General features: G+C 46.2%; 2 protein-coding genes across 2 annotated transcripts; both read right to left on the reverse strand.

Annotated features, from left to right (window-relative positions):
* Positions 1 to 516: 516 nt before the first annotated feature.
* Positions 517 to 1218, reverse strand: GJD3 (gap junction protein delta 3). Its single transcript, XM_058041806.1, has one exon. The coding sequence runs from the start codon at positions 1216 to 1218 to the stop codon at positions 517 to 519; it is 702 nt and encodes a 233-aa protein (XP_057897789.1).
* Positions 1219 to 2807: 1589 nt separating this feature from the next.
* TOP2A (DNA topoisomerase II alpha) lies at positions 2808 to 20665 on the reverse strand. Its single transcript, XM_058041671.1, has 35 exons — positions 20633 to 20665; positions 20201 to 20344; positions 19948 to 20038; positions 19460 to 19523; positions 18872 to 19017; positions 18217 to 18314; positions 17720 to 17932; positions 17348 to 17521; positions 17061 to 17162; positions 16454 to 16591; positions 16204 to 16342; positions 15765 to 15922; positions 15241 to 15366; positions 14693 to 14803; positions 14496 to 14601; positions 14011 to 14120; positions 13190 to 13282; positions 12600 to 12714; positions 12180 to 12301; positions 11464 to 11612; positions 10953 to 11184; positions 10701 to 10835; positions 10412 to 10612; positions 9657 to 9852; positions 8322 to 8413; positions 7990 to 8136; positions 7796 to 7879; positions 7491 to 7688; positions 6453 to 6558; positions 6026 to 6166; positions 5452 to 5596; positions 5257 to 5324; positions 5019 to 5138; positions 3865 to 4064; positions 2808 to 3449 (listed from the first exon to the last, which is right to left on the reverse strand). The coding sequence occupies exons 1-35, from the start codon at positions 20663 to 20665 to the stop codon at positions 3312 to 3314; spliced, it is 4635 nt and encodes a 1544-aa protein (XP_057897654.1). The 3' UTR covers positions 2808 to 3311.
* Positions 20666 to 21197: the final 532 nt, after the last annotated feature.

Consider the following 21197-nt stretch of genomic DNA (forward strand, 5'->3'; position numbering starts at 1 on the left):
TGGCACTCCAAGTCTTCTTTGACAGGGGGGTGTTCTTTGCTGCAGGAGGGCAGCCCAGGGCTCCCCATATTGCTCTGCCTGTCTGGTCATCCCCAAAGACTGGGACAGAACCCTTTGGGGTCCCCCCCAGTACCCTAAAGCTCTGATCTTCCCACTCTTGAGGCCACAGTCATGTCCCTCTACGCCAGGGGCCAGCCCTGATGCATTTGTGACACTCCCAGCTCAGTTTTGGGAGCAGTCTGGGGTTTGGGAGCAGCCCTGGCCCTCCCATGCCAGGCTTGGGGGGGATCAGGGGTGTTCCTGCCACTGTGCAGGGATGGGACCTGTTTATTTTCTTTTTGTCCGTATTTTTTTTTTTTCCAGCAGCTGCCGGGTGAGCCCTGTGTCCGCCGCCCACAACAGGAACCGGGGGGCACCGGGGGCACCGGGGCACGGCCCAGCCCGGCCCGGCGAGCGCCGAGACCCCTCTGGGGCCGGGAGATCCGCTGTCCCCGGCCACAGCTCATCGCAGCCGGGTCACACGGTGAGGTCCCCCCGCGGGTGGGGTCCCTCCGCAGCTCCCCCGGGCGCCGGGCCCCGCTCCTGCGGGCGGCGGCAGCAGCCGGGCCGGGCCGGGGGCCCCTTGCGCAGGAGGTGGGCGAGCTCGGCCAGGCTGAGCAGCGCCGACACCAGCCCCACCACGAAGTAGAAGTGGATGAAGACGGTTTTCTCGGTGGGCCGCGAGACGAAGCAGTCGACGCGGTGCGGGCAGGGCCGGCGGCGGCACACGAAGAGCGGCTGCACCCTGAAGCCGTAGAGCAGCGCCTGGCCCAGCAGGAAGCCCAGCTCGGCGGCGATCCGAGCCACCACGCTGCCCACGTAGAAGGGCTGCAGGCGGCGGGCGCGCTGGCCCGGAGCTCCTCCGCGGCCCGGCTTGGCCGCCTGGTGCACGGCGAAGATGACGAAGAGAGCGGCGGGCGCCGAGAGCACGACGACGTGGAAGACGAGGAAGCGATAGTGGGAGATGGGGAAGGCGGCGTCGTAGCACACGGGTTTGCAGCCCGGCTGCTGCGTGTTACACACGAACTCCTCCTGCTCGTCCTCGAAGACGTCGCTGCCCACGGTGGCCAGGACCAGGATGCGGAACAGGAGCATCACCACCAGCCAGAAGCGGCCCACCATGGGCGAGTGCTCCTGCACGGCGTCCAGCAGCGAGCTCAGGAAGCCCCACTCGCCCATGGCCGCGCTGCGGGAGCGGGGTCAGCGCTGGGGGGACGCGGTGACCGCCGGGTCGGACCCTGGTGGCAGCACGGTCCCTCCAGCTCTCCGTCCTCCCGCCATTCCCAAGCGCACCACGGCGTGCCCGCTCCCCAGGCACTGCCAGGGCTGTCCCCAGGCACCCGCTGTGCCCAGGACTCGCTCCCCCAGGGATGGCTCCAACAGGGCAGGACCAGCAGGTTCCCCATCCCCGGTGCCCCGGCACAGCTCGGCCTGGCTGAGCTGTGGCTCCCCATAACAGCCCCGTACCTGCGCGGGCTGCGGTCCGCGGTGTGCCAGCGTTGCTGGCAGCGGCTGTCCAGGACTGTCCGGTCTCTTTGTCCAGCTGGGATGGGATAATGGTCCCACAGCCACGCCTGGAGTCCTTTTAAAGGGACAGAGCGCCCGCAGGGGCGCCTGGAGGGAGGGAAGGGCTCCGCGCTGCCGGTGGGGCTCAAGGACAAAAGCTGCCCTGCCCAGGTTGAGAGAGGAGTGGTGGCCACCTCTGCAGAAATGCCCCCAAACTTTGTCCTTCCCAAACCCACAGGGCCTTTGGGTCCCCAGGCTACAGCACTGGACCCCAAAAGACCCCCCCATCACCCCCTGATGCATCAGAGCCTGGGTACACCCATGCCCTGCAGTGCCTGGGGGATGCTCACAGCTGGCACCATCCCTTTCTGCCCCAGCACGCTGTGCCAGGGCTGTTGGGGGTCCCATGGATCTTCCCAGGTTGTCCCTAACTCCAGCACGTGTAGACAAATCCCTACAAAATCCTGTGTGGCACAGCCAGGGCTCCTGCCAGCATTTGGTGAGCCCTCAAATCCTCTTTCCAGTAATGGGAGCAGAGCCCAGGCCAGCACAGGTCACCCTCAGATCCCCCTCATGCAATGCCCAGGGTGGGTAAGTGCCTGATGCCCCAGACAGAGCCCAGCTCCCACCCAACATCCCCAGTTTTGGGATGGGAAACTCCTGGTATTGACTCCGTGCTGCACTCTGTGTTCCCAGAGCTCTCCATGCACCTGAGGGTGATGCCAGAGCTGAGGGCAGCCCCACAGCCCACCCGTGGCTCTGTCCTGGGTGTTGTGCAGCAAGAGGAGCTGTAAATAGCCCGGCCCGTGCAGGGGACGTGCCAGAGACACTCTCCAGAGCCAGTGGAAAATCTGACAGAGCTTTCCACACTTGACTGGGTTCCAGCAAAGCACCGATAGCACGGGGGGCCCTGGGCTTTCATGGAATCATGGAATGGTTTGGATGGGAGGGGAGCTTAGAGCTCATCCAGTCCCATCCCTTCCACCTCCCACTAGAGCAGGTTGTTCCAGCCTGGCCTTGGAGACACTTCCAAGGATGTGGATGGGGCAACCACAGCAGCTCCCCCCGTGCTGGGGACCACAGGGGTGTTCACAAGAATTCAGCTGGGGAGCCACAGTGGCCACAGCCAGTGGGGAAGTGGCCAAGCAGCCCAGCACCCTCAGAGCTTGTGCCAAGCCCTTTGCTCTGACACAGGGAGGGCTTAGCACAAGCTCTGCAGTTGTTATTTCCCAAAAAAAAAAACCATGGTGAAGTGAAGAAAATCAGTACAAATGCTTTTATTAGACAAATACTTCAACAAACAAACTCGGGACAAGAACAAACACAGAAATATTTACATAGTGAAGGAATAGTGCTGGAAAAATGGCTCCAGCTCACCTGTTGGGTGGTAGAATTAAAATCATTGTACTTTAGTACTATAAGATATTTTAAGAGCAATGTATAAATTTTAAAGGATTTTGCATGTTCTAAAGTCAACTTTAACACTAAAATGACCACAAAGTGTCAAATAATGGGGAAGAGGGAAGTGTGGCAGCATTTGCTGGGCACATGGCTCCAGTGTTCAGCAAAAAGGGGATGTTCCTGCTTAAACAAATCTAGCTTATTTAAAACCAAAGAAAAAACGAGCTGTGTTCACCAGTAATGAGCAGTTTTGGAGTGGCTCACATTTGGTGAAGATTTCCTAGGCTGAGATGGTCTTTGGTGGGAGCTCTGGAGCGCTGCTGAAGGCTTGTTGTGGATCTGGAGTTTAAAATTTTCCTAAAAACTTAAAATAGATCATCCTCAGAGGATTCCTCCAGGTACTGGACGGGTTTTTTGGCACGGCCAGGCCTGGCACGGGGCTGAGGTGCAGGGCTTTCATCACCAGAGTCAATGGTGAAGGTGTCTTCCTGTACCTTGGATTTCTGGAGGGAAAGCAGGAAAGGAATCATGGATGTGAGCACCCTCAGGGAATGTGATGAGCACCACATGGGGACAGTGGGTGTTTGGGGTGGTGGGAGCAGACCAAGGATCTGGGGTGGCTGACCCTTATGGGGGAAAGGTTCTTACCCCAGAGGGTGCTCAGGGCATGGGCACAGCCCCAAGGCTGACACAGCTCCAGCAGGGTTTGGACAACACTCAGGGACAGGGTGGGATTGTTGGGGTGCAGGGCTGGGAGTTGGACTCTATGATCCTTGTGGGTCACTTCCAGCTCTGAATATACCATGATTCTACGACCCTCCTCTTCCCCATTCCCCACACCCAGGTAGAGGTTCAACCTCCAGCTTTTCCTGACAGAAGAACCCACCCCACGCTCTGAGGTTCCCTCATTGCACAAACCTTTGATACCACAGATTTGGCAGGCTTGGAGCCAAAATCTGAATCAGAATCCGAATCCAAAGAGCTTTGCTGCCTCTTCACAGCCTTCCTCCCCTTGGCATTGTCACCCTCGCCACGCAGAGGTCCCTCCTTGGCTGCTGGCTTGGCTTTGGGTGCAGCCTTTTTTTTGGCCAGGATATCCATGATGGAGGGCTGGTTGTCTGGAAGAGAGCACGGTGTTAAACCCCTGTTTCACTCCTCTCTCCTTCCCAGTTTGGGAATTACTTCCAACAGAAACAGGCTCCGTGCTGCCGGGGTCAGCGCGCAGGTCGGCTCCGTTTGAAGCTGGGTTTTCTAGAAAGATCTTTCTTCCACAGATGGTGAGGAATGAGGTTGTTTATCTGCTCAGTTCCGCTACATTTAGAGGATCAAATGAAAGCGTCCCCAAAGCAATTTACAGACTATTTCAGATTGAAAAGTCCTGATCTCTCAAGGCTCCATAACCCATCTCAGACCTTCAAAATCCTGCACAGCAAGGAAGGAATTTCCCAAACACTCAACTCATTCCTTCTTACCTATATTTTCACTTTTTAAAAGAGCATCCTAAACACAGCTCATTTCAGGCTCTTTCTGAGTGATAACAAGCTTTCTCAATTTACAAGTGGAAGTAACACTATTTTCCTGCTGGGATCAACACCGAGTTGATTCCATTTGGAAATATACAAAACAGTGTCAAAGTCTGGGGTTTAAAAATCCCTGAGTCAAATCTGGAGATGGATGAGATGGATCCAGCACTGAATAGATCAAACTACCCCCAAAATCTTTCCTGCTTTCTTCCCAAAAAGACACGAAGTAGGACATTGACTGCAGGACACAAATTCCACTCGGATTATCCCTGCCAAGTATTACATAGCACTGTAGGAAGCATTCACTTTTCCTGTTCCCAAACTAAAATTCCCTCCCTCCTAGCATGTCCAACATGAACTAGAACACGATATGTTTGGAAACAGACCTCAAACATGACAACCAGAGAACCTCTGCCACAAACCTCAGATCTTTGCTGAAATGCAAACTCCATTTGCCCAGGCCCTGGAACACCAAGCGAAATCACTGGGACTGTTTCCCACAGGAATTATAATTGTTCTCTAAAACTGATGTTTCTGAGCTGCCCTTACCCTTGGTGGCTCCAGCCTTCTTGGCTGCTGCAGTTTTTTTGGGCACAGCCTTGGTGCTCGGAGCTGGGACGGATGGAGCTTCAGGAGCCTGGCTCACCTGGTCCTCAGGGACATCTTGGGCTGGAATGGGATAAGGAAAGCAGAAAGTCAGCCTGAAACAATCAAATTATCCCCTCTGCTCTTCCCTGTGCACTGCTGAGGGATTATAGAGCAATCCATGTGGTTTAAGAGGTCTCACACTCACCAGGAACAGCACTTGGCACTGCCTTTTGCTTGGGAGCTTTTGCTGCTTTTTCAGTGGTTTCCCTGGAAAACAAAACCCCAAGTTTTTAATTCAGTTTATGAGGCACTAAATAGGGGAATAAAAAAAAATTAGCTTTTAACTTCTGTGTAGCGTTAAGCACAATTTCCAGTGATATGGAAAAATACTCACTTGGGAGCAGCTTTGGGCTTGGGAGGAGCCTTTTTCTTAGAGTTTGTGTCTGATTCTGAGTTGCCTTCACTGTCACCCTGGAATTCAGGGTCCTCATCTGAGCTGGACTGATTTGAGTCCGAAATGACCATGGGCTTGACTTTGGCTGATGGAAGAACACAGATGTGTTATTTTACACATTTGGCAATATGCAGCTCTGTTTATTTTTCAATATTTTAGCTACAGTTATTAAAAAATAAAGAGTTGAATAAAAACAAGCAGATGCTGAGTCTGCCAGGGAGAAGACTCCAAATGACAAGTGTGTTCTGTCATTTGGAGTCTTCCAACCTCACCCACAACACATTTCATGTGCCAAGACAGTTGTGTAATTAAACCAAATAGCCATATTTCTCTAGTTGCCCATTTCTGCTTTTCCTTGAAAATGTGCACAAACTGTAGAAACATTTAGTAATTTCAGACAGAAAAATAAAGAAGGCTTTTAAAGATGATTTCTAAATGTGATCTGAGGCTCTGGGAGGTCCCTAGCTACTCTCCACAAGGAGGACCATCCTTCTGCATCCATGTCTTCACTCACCTGCTGCCTGGCGAACCACTCGCTCTCTTTGAGGAGGTGCTTCAAAGTCAGACTCTGAATCAGACCCTGAGTCAGACCAAGGGTTTCGTTTCTTGGTTTTCTTTAATGGCTTGAAAGGCAGAGTGGCCTGTCTCTTAGCTCCTGAAAAATATTGGGAGGCAGGATGAACCAGCAAACTTCCATGTATAGTTCAGGGTCAGCAGTTCAAGTTCAGCTCAGAAATACACTGGAGTCAGAGGATTCTGGCTTAAACAAAGACAAATAGGAATCTATCCTGCTTGATTCTTATCCAGGATCACTTTCTCACCCAGTTTTTCCAAAATTACTGATCCTAGGTGTTGCTCACCACCCTCAGGAAGAGGTCAGATAACCAAACTGACAACCCTTTCCCTCTTTTCCTTGGAGGGAATAACATCAAAGCATTTACCTTGCTCAGTCTTCAGCTTCTGTGCTAATCTCTTCTTCAGGCCTGCAGTCTCCTTCTCTCCGGATGTGTTTTCATCCTGATTCTCATCAAATTCAGTTTTTTCACTCTGCAGATGCAAGCAGATACCAAACAGTGAGTCAGCTCACAGAGAAGAGGCACATGGGGTAATGGAGGAAGGAGCTGCTTATTTTAGCCATGTAAAACTAGTGGTACAAGAAACCTAAGTCTGTGAAATAAACTGTGTGTAGAATTGATTACAGACAGGATCTATAAATTGGACAGGATCTGCCCCAAAATCAGGTGACTTAAAAGGCAAAATCCAACATGAACAAAAACAGGAACTCTGGCCCCACTCCTGAGCACTCTGGTCCTGCTGCTGTGTGCTGGCTCTGGGGGATGGGGATGCAGGACAGGACAGGACAGGGTGGGATAAAAACAAAAGCAAGAATTATTTGGAAAAACTGTTGGGTGGAATCATGTGGAGGAAAAGAGTGACCTGTGTGGCTTCCAGGGTCAAACAGGTGAAGGGATGGGTTATATCTCTCTGTTGGATATGGCTGAATGACACAATTTCAACTAGTCCTATAAAAACAGTTCAATCTTTTTTATCTCCTTGATACAGAGAACAAAGATGGCATTAAGTGGGTGAAAGCATTGCAGGATATGTAAAGGCTGTTCTGGAGAAGGGAATGTACTGGCTGTTCTTCCTGCCTGCTAGAGGGTTTATCAAATTCCCAAGACACCTGGAACAACCTTACTTGCATCCACCCCCCCTTTCTGAGCTACCAGCCCATCCCTGGCAGTGCAATGTTGCCAAAAATTCCCCTCTAAGCCACCTCCTGATATGTGAGTCTGTTCTCCTTCAGACTGAGATACTCCTACTTCCAGTGTTCCCCAAATCCTCAGGATTGGGTCCTGTCCCTCTCCTTGAACAACTGCTTCAACAGGACAAGTCCAGCTAACATAAGATTCACATTTTTAGGACTGTATTGAAGAGGGTGTAAAGGAAGATGGAGCATTTGCAATGTTCCTTTTTACCTTTACTTTCTTCTTAGTTTTCTTCTCTGCCTCTGCCTTCATCTCAGCAGTGATGCGAGGAACAACCCTGATGCCATGAGGGGATGGCATTACTTCTGCCAGCTGGGCCTTCTTCACCTTTGCTTTCCCTCCTTTCACCTTCAGAGGTTTGCCAACAATCCCTGCACTCTCATCCTGTGCTTGCTTGGCCTCCACTACCTGCAGAGGGGAGCATAAAATAACACAAAAAATATACAAAAGTCAATAAAGGGCTGGTGGATAAGATGAGGGAGTTAGTTGATTTTCTGCACTGAGCATTGACATACATCAAGTTCTTCAATGAAGGTAGCAAGGTCTTCCTTCCACAGGTCAGAGGGACTCTTCCTCTTAAGGTTTTCTAACTCGTTTTCCTAAAGGGAATCACAGATAATCATTAATAACACATTTCAATCCACCAGTCAAAAATAACACATAATATATTGTAAATATAATGTTTTTATAAGGAAAGGAAGGCACATACTTTGTTATCCCTCTGTTTGCAGAGCTCATCTTTCTTCTCCTTGGTCAGATACCACAGGGGCATGTTCAGCAGGTAGTTGAAGTCTGGGCCAGAGGCTGCAGCTGATTCTTTGTCACTCTCTCCTTCTTCCTCCCCCTCCTCTTCATCCTAAATGTGGATTTGAAAGAAACACAGTCAACAAAAACCATGACACACATGGGTAGGGCGACTGATCAAACACGGAAGCTCTTGGAATCCTGCTCATTGAAAAGCAACTTGGGCCTCTCTAAGGATTACAAAGCCTCAGAGCTTGGGCCAGTTTGGGCATATTCAGAGGATGACTGAGGCATTACCTTGTTCTGAGCCTCCTTCCAAGCCTTCACTGGATCAGACTCGTACCCTCTCTGGATGAGAACTTGGATCAGCTCTTTCTTGGGTTTGTTTTCTGCAAACAGACATTTCAGGATTGTCACTCAATGCCCACAAACAATGGCAGCTATAGGAGTGACAGATGATCTTTACAGTTGGCATCCTGTGGTTGTAGCTGCTCACCATCCTACAGAGCTCCAAACCAGCCTTTCCACATCACAGCTAGGCCATGTGAAGGGGCCTGAACAACACCTGAAAAACTCCTATTTAGCAGGAGATTTGTCAGGGAAGCATTGCTCCTGTACCAGCCAAAACAGTGTTAATATTTTTCTTTGTTTCCATACATGCATTTCCCCTGTTTTAAGTAGTTTTTGAACTTGGGGAAAAAAAGGTATGATGGTATAAATATCATGTGGAGAAAGAAACCCTTGATGGCTTGGTATAGCTTGCACCTCATTAGACATCACCCAGGAAATTTATGCTCTAAGTGCTCAACCACTGGAAATGCTTCAGCTGGAATTTGCTCCTTTTTAAGGTATCAGAAACCATCAACCATGAGACACAAATACAAATGAAACCAGCTCTGGCAGCCTTGGAACTACTTATTACAAAAAAAACCCAAGAAAATGAATTTCAGGGGAATTATTTCTCTTCCTGAGTTCAGTCAGACAGACTCGAGCTGCTGGGATTACTGGGCTGCCTTCAGACACAAACCACAAAGCATCTTATGACACGTTGTCTGGCCGTGAAGGCAGCGGAACACAGCCCGGCTTTTACACTGAGGGGGAAAACTTGATTGAAAAATGTGAATGTTGGGAACAAAGATCTGCTTCTTTTTCTAGCTCATGATTCTCAGATGCTGCTGCTTGAGTATCATCTAAGTTTGAAACCCCCAGTCCGCTGAGAACATGATTTGGAGTATTTTTGCAGAGGTTTACAAAGATAATGGAGAGAGATACAGATTCTTAAAAATGCATTTAACAGCAAACGTTGCCACTTTCTAAACCCACAAATAATTAACACTTACTCCTACCAAGTCAGAAATAAATGGGAATTATTGCTAAACTATAAAAAAATTCTCTCAAAAATTCTCAAACACAGAGCAGGAAAGCTGCATAAGTATCCCATTGTCATTATTATGTGTATAATACACAGACCAAGGATACTCTGTGAAGCATTTTCCTCTTAGATGTCACAAGAACAGAGATAAGCCCTGGTGTGGTTTGTAAAAACCAGCCTGGGGCTGAGGGGGTGCTGACAGAGCTCAAGAGATCACCCAGTTCTCCCAGTTCCAATGCCAGTCACCAAGAACAACATACCAATGACAATTTTGCCATCTATTTTCTCCAGGATGAAGCGAGCCTGGTTGCTCAGCTTTGCAGACTCAGCACCCAGCATCCCAATGAGCCATTCCTTCCTCAGATTGTAATATCGGAGCCGGAGTTCAAAGAACTCCTTAAGAATATCCTGGGGAGAGTCGTATTTCTTGAGAAAGCCAACGTGGTCAAAAAGAACCTGGAGGGAAATGAAAGAACACAGGTGTTATGATAAAACTGATTCCAAACCCACTGAAAGTTACCTGTAACGCAGGTGTGATGGTACCACTGAATTATTAATTATTAACCAACAAATTGTCAAATTTCAGTGTTGCTCAAGAAACTACCTCAGTTTGTGAGCACAGCAGCAGAGACAATTTTAGAATTTCAGTGCTCTTGAATACAAGCAGCAGAGTTAAGGTTACTTGAATCTTAGAGCTCTGTGCAGGACAAACATCTCGCATCAAAGCTTCACACATTGTCAGGAACCAGACGTTCAGTGCCCCTGCTGCTGGCTCACAGAGCTCTGCAAACTGTGATTTCAGATCATTTTGCCTCCTTCAGGCAAACCATCCACTCTGGACCCACTCCTAAGCCAGGCTCTTGACCTTTGAAAGCTGATTTAAAAGCAGTAACAGCAGAAAAATCAAAGTGAATAGGTTACTGCCAAAGAGGATTTTTGTTTCACGCAACGACTGCAGCTGTCCACAGAGTCTGAGTTAAACCAAGAAATTCCTTCAGCAAAATCTGTCACGTACCATGGAGTTGCATGTTAAACTTGTTTGGAGTTTGAAGACTTTATGCAGCCCCACAGCTTCGGCTTCTGCTAGTTTATCTTCAGTCATCTTCACCACAAACCTCACAGTGGTGTCTGTGTGATATTCTTTGTAGTCTGTGATTAGAGGAGGGGTCTTCTCAGTCCCATTCAACATCGGCTCCAGAACCTGCTCTTTATATGTCTGAGGAAAAAAACAAAGTCAGATCCAAACCCCACTACTCTTTAAAGAGCAAACTGTACATTCCCAGAGCAGATTCCCTGTTTATTACCTGTGTCCATGTTCTGACAGGCAGCTCAGTGATCTCGATGGTTGTAGAATCAAGGATGGACACTTCACCACTTATCACATACTGATTAGGCCCCAGCTCATCTATGGTGCCTTTGAAATTCTTGTAACTGGGAAGCTGAGGAGCAAAAACACTGGATTCAGCTTTGTGTGGATGCCTCTTTTGTTAAGCATGCCCATAAAATGCTCAATAAACTAACAAGCAAGATATTTGTTTTTTAATTATATTATTTACCATTGGCAGTGGCTCTTCTCCGTCCATCAGCCGACGGATATTGTTAACAACTTCTCTGATATCAAAGTTGGGGATTTTACAGGCCCAGCCAGTGCCAATCCCTTCAGCCCCATTGACCAGCACCATTGGAATGATGGGCATGTACCACTCTGGCTCCACACGCTGGTTGTCATCATAGAGGAACCTCAGGATGTTGTCATCCATTGGTGGGAACACCAAGCGTGCCAGGGGACTGGAACAGAGAAGGGAATTTAAGCCCAAATTCTTGTTACAGAACATGACTGCCATGCCAAAAGAAACCTCCTTAAGTTTTATATCCATTTCCACATTCTCTTTGCTGATAACCACGTTTCCATATTGGAATCTAGCACCTGCATCTCATTTAAATTGTCGCCACTCTGAGCATGCAAGTATAGCCCAAAGTTTTAAAGGGAAAAATCCAATTTTTTTTTCATTCTAATTGCTGTAAAAATGAGTCCTTCAGTACAGTAAGAACTTTAGAAATGCTGACCTGAGCATGGTGAAGATGTATCGAGGGCTGGCAGAGTCTTTGCCCCCGTGCAGCCTTGTGCCAAACTGACCAATGGGCTGGAGCAAGTTGAGGTTGTTGCTGCCCACGAAGTTTTGAGCCAAGTTAATGATGGTCATCATCAGTGCAGCCTGCAATAAAGGAGGTGCAAAGCTGTGCAATGCAGAATGGTTCAGGGGATGGACAAAGTAAGGCAATTTTCACACCAAGAACTTGACTGATACAGATGATAAACTCAATTGATGAAATACTAGAGGTAAGCTCAAGGGAAATGCATCCCAAGACCATCTGAAATGTTCTAGTGACCCATGTCTGTATCTATTGGTGTCTGCCTGCTCTGAAACCTCCAGTGAAAGATTCTGTCAGTCTCCACAGAGAACCTTGTAGTAGTGCTTAAATTTCCTGACCCAAGCAGAAATGTTATTAACATTTGCCTAAGTCCATCACAAAATAAGTTTTGGGTTTTCTTGTTCCAGTTTTTGAATGAACTATGATCCCACGAAGTCCAGGCAGGAGAGGCAGAGTGACCAACACCAGATTAAATTAATACTGAAGAATTAATTGTGGAAACAGCTGAACAGCAACTTCCCTTTGTACACACTCAAACATCTAATTCTGCTTTGGAGGCACTGTAACTCACACCAACAGAAGGGCTTTTTGCCTTTTAAAGTGTTTTGCACACCCAGGCAGGTTCTTACCTCACCATGATGGTATGAGGACATCTCAGCTACAGAACCAGCCAGCTGAGCAACCTTCACCTCCCGCTTATCGTTCCGTTTGAAACAGGTGAACAAAACCTTCCTCTGGCCTGGCTTCAAACCTGTGTGAAAATAGAAAAGACCTCGTGGTTAGAACATGTGATGTGATGCACTTGGCTCTCCAGAGATGCAAGAACTACTTAAAGATTCTGTACCAGCTGAGTAAGGCACTGGCAATAATATACTACAAAATGGACAGGATATTTCATCCACTGATGAAAAAACTCTTAGCAGAAAACAGACTTCAGGATGCTGACCCTGACACCTCAGCAGGTTCTCTGGCTCTGATGGGACATCAAACACCCATTTCCTCAGTTCTGGGGATACACCACGCAGAATCATGACTTAAAAATCACTTACCATCAACCAGTGATGGGATTGATCTCTCATTATCTGAATTTGAGAACAGCACTAACTCCTTGTTGATGAAGTCATTGTATGTCAGGTAATCAGTGTTTTTCCCATACAGGTATTCCTAACAAAAAAAAAAAAACAGAGAAGATTGCCTTAATTTTAACAGGGCCTAATAATTTTCTTGGTTAGTTTCACTGAAATGGGAACTCCTTGTAAGACCAGCTAAATACAGTTCAAGTGATGACACTCTTAGCATGGCAAAGGGAAACACTTCCCAGGATGCATTATTTCCACCATTTTGATGGAAATAAAGACTTCATTTGCCTCTGCTTGTGTTATCATTTTCCTTTTAATACAGCAACTTGAAAGATGAGAGCTAAAAATGAAGTTGACAGTTGGATAATTGACAATGAGGCTACACTGATAAGATGAGAGAAGAAGCTGCTCTGCAAAATCCTGACACATTTTCAACGTCCTCTAATCCGGACCTGACTCACTGAGTGAGCTGTGTGCAGCTCTGGTGTGCTGGGATGAAGCTGAGAACAGCCCCAGGCAGAGACTGGAAACCAGTTTCCTTATAAACATAAACCTTTTACCTCTGGTAGACCGTGCAGCTTCCGTTGTCTTCTATCCTCCATGAAATTAGTCAGCCACTCCTTTCGCTCTTCTATCTTCTTCTTGCTAAAGGCCTGCATGTTGCAAAATGAAAAAGAACTCAGTTCCAGAACATTCTGTGGTTGTGCACTATTGGATCACTTGAGAAAAAGGAAGAGCTTACCCAGGAGAACAACATGCTAAACAGGCTGATTTCATAGCCTGAGAAATGCAGTAAAAGGGTTCTGTAGCTAAACATATTAAGAGCATAATTTCCACCACTCTGTAGAAGACAGAGTAGTTAGGTTTAAATTTATAGATTTTTAATATAATAACAGATGACTAAAGCAGATTTGAGGGGAAATTAATATTTTTGGGGAAAAATTTGATTTTTTGGCTTTACCTAACAACTCTGAATATTTAAGAATCAAAGACCAGCTAAGGTGAAGTTCACAGAAACAAGAACTATTTTAATCCACTGCTTTGCACTGGGGGAGGGAGATCTAACTTGGAGAAAACTGCAGCAGAGTACAAAGAAAAATGTTGAAGGAATATTTACTATTGTGTCTGAAAATGTCAATTGGTTTGTAGTGATCAGTTTGTTCCAAGCTATATTTAAAGCCCATCACTAAAAGGGTACTCTTGCCCTCAGGTTGAGGGGCAGATTCACCGCTCCTGGTTCAACTAAAGCTGTAGCCTTGGTAACACAGAGATTGTCTCCAGCCCAAAGGCCTCCAAGAGCATTTTAAGAGAAAATACAGAGCACTCTACAAGGTGAAATACCAAAGGTAGCAAGCCAGCAATTAAATCAAGTGTTAGTTACCAGGGTGATCGCAGCATCATCTTCAGGCCCAGAATATTTGAAGCCAATTCGGTGTTTTGCCATATCTGCAAAGTATTCTTTGGCCTCCTTTGATGTGCTGGTACCCAGACCTGCAGGGACAGGAGAGTTAACCCTAATGACTTTTTGTCTAAATTAAGTTCCAATTCAAAGAAATATTTTGCTATGCCCAGTTTTTGTGATGCACCATATGAACATAGAGTGTGAAGATGATTTGCTGAAAATTTAAGTTACTTCAAAACAAGATGTATCACAGAAGTCACAAAAATTACAACTAAATGAGCAGTAGCATGTAATAGTTTTGGATTTTGTCTGTAATTCCTGTAAATATCTGAAATCTAGTTGGAATATCATAGGAGGGAAGAGACTTGGGAGGACACCCAGACCAAATCCTTTCTGCAAAGCTGGATTGCCTGCATCAAATTATCAATTCTTGGATCAGTTTCCCCATATTAAATTTTACAAACCTTTGTAGTACTTGATTTTCCATGAGTTGTAGTTCTGTGTATTGGCTTTCCATTCTTCAAACTCAGGAATGCTGTAGAATGCAATTTCTTCTTTGTTTTTAAAGGCCTACAATGGATAAACATTTTAACTGTGAAATGAAAGGCATTTTTGGGCAATGGATCCTCAGTCATCCACCTCATCCTCCCCCAGCCCTCACCTTTATGATGGGAGTAATGAATTCCTCCAGAAAATTGTGTCTCAGAAGAGATGGCCAATTGTGATGGATGAAGTTAATCAGCAAACCTTTGATGTGTGATCCATCCTGATCCTGAATTTTAAAATAAAAAAAACAAACCATATTTTATCATGGAATGATGGAAATGACAATTGTTGCCTTAATAGTAAATGACTCTGGAATTCCATCTAACTGACCCTATTAACTTTCACCTATGAAAAGCTATGTGTTAATTGCTCAAAATTAAGAGAAACTGAAAAGGTATTCTTGGTGAAAAAAGGTGTCAAGGACTGGTCAAAGACTTTGAATCAGCAGAATGGAGAGACAATGTTTAGCTGTTCGATGTAATTCACCATTTTACTTTTTTCGTGGCTGAAAAGACATTTTCACTCACAAAAATGTAAAATGGGAAAAAGAAACAGAGAATTAGATACAACAATAGCAGCACTTAGACAAATATTTTCTTCCTATCTCTTTACTTAAGTGCTAATTGTTATCCTCTCCCAACTTTCAATTTTAATGAACCTAACCTGATCTGTCATGATCATAATCTTTCCATAGCGAAGACTTTTTAAAGATTCTTGATCTTCATAGTTCTTTTTATACTGCAAACCCACAATCTTGATGATGTTGTTGATTTCAGCATTTTCCATAATCTGAAAGAGATCACACAGAATGAAAACTTGTCTTTCAGACTCAAAATGTAGCTCAAGAAAGTATAAAGTTGTCCATAAGTGAATTATTGGCTGAGTTCTGTCCTGTTGGGGTTTTTTTGCTGTTTAGAAATGTGTAATTTCTAATGGTTAAATTACTCTAGATAATTCAAACCATTCCCCAATGCACAACATGAATATTATCCCCTCAGGCAAATCACTGAACAGGACTTAATCAATATTCCCACTTAACCAGTGAGGCAGGCTCAAGCTGAGAGAAGTGTTTAAGACACTGCTCCTTGGAGTTCCAGTGCTCCAGGTGCAGCTGCTCCAACTCACTGCACAAATCACAAATCACACCACACCTTCCACCACGTAACTGTAACCATTTTCCAACCCACCTGCTTGTGAGAAGCTTCCCTGACATTGAGGATTTTCCCACGAAGAGGAAATACTCCATATTTGTCTCTACCAACCACTCCCAGACCAGAGACAGCCAGAGTTTTGGCTGAGTCTCCCTCAGTCAGGATCAGTGTACAATCTAAAGAATTCTTGCTGCCTAAAAAAAGAAGAAAATTGAGTCAGTTTTCTTCTTAAGAAATGAAATCCAAGGCTGCACATTCACGACTGAACAAGTATAAATAATCTTTTAAGGCAGTTTTTTTGGCACTGCACACAGTAAGTGGGGATAATCATAGTAAATGGGACTGCAAAATGGGAGTAAAACTATAATGACAGGTTTTCTCTTCTCACTTCTCCTTAGGAGACAAATCTTTTGTTCAAGGAACAAGTTTTAACTGTTTTTCAATGAACTGGTTACAAAGGATGTCAAACACTTACCAGCATCGTTGGCATCATCCAGTTTAGGAACACCCTTAATCTTGGAGTGTTTCACAGCTGAACATTTCTTATTCAGCTGGTTCTGAGCTTTAAATTTTACCCAATTCAGGATACTTTCAACAATGCCACAGCCAACTGCCTGCAACACAAAACCCAATCCAAAGTTGTGGGAAAAGCCTCAGCAGTGACAGAAACTTTTGTTATGTATTTTTTACAGACATTTTGACTGCTCATGCACATCAGGACTTACACCCTTAATGAATTTTTCACTCAGTTTACAGGTAGAGCCGAAGTTCTTTGCTTGCAGAGTCATGTTCTCCTTAGTCTGAGAGTCAAAGGTTGGATTTTCAATTAAGGAATTCACAAAAATCCACATGTGGTTCTTCACCTGTAGTTAAATACAACAAGGATCATGCACTGTACAGTGAGGGAACACTCAGCACTGTAGGGTTTGGAAAGTTCATAGATATTTTGTTAATTTTGAACAGTTAATGAACATTCATGAAGTGTTAGATGATTTGGGATGTCAAGGAATTGGCACTGCCACCTCAAGAGGTGTTATCTAACAGATAGTGAGGTTTGGTGCATCTACACTGACTTGCAAAGGGAAGTTAATTGGCTTAAACTGGACAATATGAGACTTCTATAATTAGCAATCTTCTGTATATTGTCTGCACAATGAAAATGTGTTATTAATTAATACACCTATGCATTAAGCTGAAGTTACAATTTGCACAATGAAATGTCTGCACAATTAAAATGTGTTATTAATTAATGCAGCTATGCATTAAGCCAAAGTTACAATTGGCAGTAATGCTCAAGTTGTGCTTCCCACCAGTAAAATTCTGACACTGTACCTGGAAAGGCTTCACTCCAACTCCATTTTTGTTCTTCTTTTTCACAACATCAATGATCTTTGTCACGAGCTGGTCAGCCACATAATCAACATGCCTGCCACCCTGAGGAGAATGGGACAAGGACCTGAGACTGAGGCCACTAAACCCACAAAACTATAAATATTTAAAACTTGAAGCACATTCTTTGCAACATTACTTTTCACTAACATATGCACACTTACAAATAACCAAGAATATTCATGTTGAAGAACACGGCACAAGTTTGATTAAACACACTAAGGGGTTACCTTTGTGGTGGCAATGCTGTTAACAAAGCTGACTTGCTGGAAGCCTTTTTCACTCAAAGTCAAGCACACTTCCCATCTGGAATTGACTTCCTCATGGATAACTTTAAGTGCATTCCCAGTTTCATCAACCTTATCCTTCAGATAAAGATCCACATAGCTGCGGAATCCTTTCACCTGCACGCAGATGAGAGAGACAACTGGTTGATAATAGCTCCTATAAATACTTAATTCACATCCTCCTGCAAAAAAATCCCCTCCTGCATGTGTTCCTTTGCTCTGTGTGATGACAGGAATGGCCTCAAAAGAATCTCACTGGTTAAATGGCATGGAAAAAAACCCAAATATTTGTGTTTCTTTTCAATGCTCACTTACAGGAAGCCTCTGTCCATTCAGGAAAACTTTGACATCCTTTGTGGATCCAGCAATATCATAAGCTCTTCGAGACATCAGTGCTACAATGTCCTTATCCAGAACAGTCATTTTGAATTTGGACAGATCAGGTTGGAAAGTGACACAGGTGAAATCCTCTCCATCAAAGTGTTTCAGCTTCATTTCTCCAGCCTTTCCCATGTTGTCTGTCCAGGTCTGAGGAAAGGAGCTTTGGTGAGTTGCAAGTCAAACACACACACATAACTACCTTAGTTTTTAAAAGCAGTGAGATGGCTTATGTGTTTTAGATATCTTTAATTAAACAAAAAATCTGGTTAAAAATCAGATTCTCATGTTGTCTGCTAATTTCATTATTCCTTTGAATTACATTTTGTGGGTCAAATTTCCTCTAATCACACTGAACTAGTTTTGAAACAAAACCTGAGGGTCTCATTTGAAAACCTCAGGTATAAACTCCTTGGAAAGAAAAGTGCTCCTACCTGCTTGAATAACTTCTTGTATTCACGACACCCAGTTTCCACAGTAAATTTTGTGCTGAATATGTTGCACAGTTTGGCTCCATAACCATTTCTCCCCCCTGGAATTAGAAGGAACACAGACTTGTGTTATTCTCTTTGTCCAAAACCATCTAAAAGAATCCAAGGCTAACTGGAGTTTGTCAATGTCCACCCAATCCAAAGACAACTGTCAACAAGCAACAATATTCAACAAGCTCAGTATGCAACTACTAACTTTGATTTAATGAGGGTTTAAGAGAATATTCAAAGACAAGTTTCCCATGTTTGCACTGTTGTTAAGATTAAACAGAGCACAGAGACTTCTCTGAGAGATTCAGAATGTGATTTTCATAGAATCACAGAATGGTTTGGGTTGGAAGGGACCTTAAAGCCCAGATTGCTTCAAGCCCTGTCCACCCTGGCTTTGGACACTTCCAGGGATGGGGCAGCCACAGCTTCCCTGGGCAACCTGTGCCTCACCACACTCACAGAGAGGAATTTCTTCCATATATCTCACCTAAATTTCCCCTTTTTCAGTTTTCACACTGCATCAAGGACCCCCTTCCTGCCCTTTCTAGTTCAGGTCACACACTTGGAGCTGCTCAGAGATATTAGTGCACATCTGAGCCTTCCTCACCTGTGACTTTCTTCTCATTGTCGTCGTAGTTGCTGGATGTCAGCAGCTGTCCAAAGATCAGAGCAGGCACATAGACCTTCTCCACTTTGTGTTCAACAACTGGGATACCCTTCCCATTGTTCCACACACTGATTGTGTTATTCTCTCTGGGGAGGGAAAGAAAAATCTGTTTTTAAGGCTGCAAATGGCTGAGGTAAGAAAGAAGTCACCAAAAGGCTCTGGGGAAAGGCGCCATTTCACCAGCAACAAATGTGTGCAGAGCAAGTGCAGCAGCTGCCAGCAGAGGGGGGACAGGCAACACAGAAATGCCCAGATCTGCACATGCTGCCTCTGAAATGGACCCACACACCAAACCCTGTCTGTGCTCAATCAAGATAAACAGGGAGAGGAAGAGGAAAACCACAGCAACAAAAGAGCTGTTTCCCCAGTCAGCCCTCTGTGAGAGACCAGGGCACTAAGCAGTGAGAAAGGCTTTCACAACTGGTGAATTAAATTTGGGATATCTCAGATCAGCCCCACAGCCCTGCAGTGCCACCTCAGCTTTGCAGAACGGCTGGAGGCAACCAAAAACAATGAAACCAAACTTACACATCAATTGTGACTTTAATGCACGACATGTTTTTATCCCTCTGCTTGTTGTCTGCAGCATTGACTAGAAAAGAAAGAGAATATTGGTTTTTTATTGCATTCTCAGTCAAGGGAAAACTATGAACTATGAAGTGTTCCAGTGGAATGAACATGAAAACTCACTACAGTGTTACTAATAATCACCTCAGCATGAAAATATTTTGCAATTTACAAAGAGGAGTACAAGTTATCATGGAATTAGGAAGGTTGGAAATGACCTCTGAATTCCTCCAGTGCAACCATCAACATAAAAGGGAGAATTTTGGGCAGAACGAAATCAGGTTTGTAATTGGAGTTTTAAAATTTTTCTTTTAGTTTGTTTCCCATTAATAGCTTGCTATTAAGCAGTGCTAATAAGCTCTTGATAATTTATGTTTAGCTCCAGTTTCTTCCATTCAACCCCCGTTAATAACCCGTCACTCACTGTCTCAATGGATCTGTCAGCTTACCCAGAATCTCATCAAAGATTTTGTACAAGCCAGGCACAAAGGTCACATCTCTGCAGTTGAGGCCAATGCCTTCATCATAAACCCACATTTGCTGAAAAAAAATAAAAAAGAAGAAGGAATTTGTAAGTGCCCAGGTCCAGCCCCTCTTTTGTGCCATTTGTGATAGATCAGCAGATGTTTTGTGCTTTGTAAACAGTTGCTAAAGAATCCCCGCCTGCACCGAGGTGCTCGGCGGGCTCAGCCCTGCTCCTACCTGGGTGACGAGCTCCACGGAGCCGATGTAGGTGTCTGGCCGGAGCAGGATGTGCTCCAGCTGCGTCTTCTTCTGGTAGATGTGCTCCACCGAGAGCTTCTTGGGGCCATCGGGCTTGCCCACCACGATGTTCTCGTTGGCGGGCTGTGAGGGGAACAGGCGGCGGTGAGGGGAGCACAAAGGGAACACGAGGGGGTCAGGCCGGGGAATGGAAGAGAAAAACAATCGCAGAGGAGCGGGGAATCTGAGGGGAGTGAGGGCTGGGGAAAGGCAGAGAGAGGAGCCCCGGGAGACCCTGAGGAGACCCAAGGGGGGCTGTGAAGGACCCGAGGAGATGCTGAGGGGGACCGGGGAGAACTTGCGGGTGCCCGAGACCCTGAGGGGACGGTGTGGCGGGGGATCACGAATTCCCGCAGCGGTCGCAGGACGTACCCGGAGGGGCGACTGGGGCTGCGAGAGCTCCATGGCGGTGGTGGCGGCGGTGGCGGCGGTGGTGGCAGAGGCGAGAGCGGCTGAGGCGGTGATGGCGGCGCCAACGTCCCCTTCAAACCTCCGCTCGTCCCGCCGAAACGCGCAGCCAATCCGCGCCCGCGGCTCCCTGCGCTCTGCCAATCGCAGCGCAGGGGGCGGGCACACGGCTAGCGCTCTGCCCGCCCTCCGACCAATCAGAGGCCGCACCGCGCGTTCAAACCGGCCAGTCGGGAGGGGGAGCGGTGAGATTGGCAGCGGGATCGACCAATAGAGGAGCGAGAGGGAGGGCGCGGAGGCTGCCCGTTTGCCGTTGGCGATGGGACACAGTGGGACGCACTGGGATATACTGGGATATACTGGGAAACCCCGACACACACTGAAATACACTGGACAGACCCTGTCAACCCACTGAAGTACTGCTATACACTGTGCGAGCCACAGGGATTCGCTGGGACCCGCTGGACTGGGACACTGGAGCTTGGACACACACTGGGATACACTGGGAATCAGTGGGATACACTGGGCA

Source organism: Melospiza georgiana, chromosome 28 (genome assembly GCF_028018845.1).
Source record: "Melospiza georgiana isolate bMelGeo1 chromosome 28, bMelGeo1.pri, whole genome shotgun sequence".
NCBI lineage: Eukaryota > Metazoa > Chordata > Aves > Passeriformes > Passerellidae > Melospiza > Melospiza georgiana.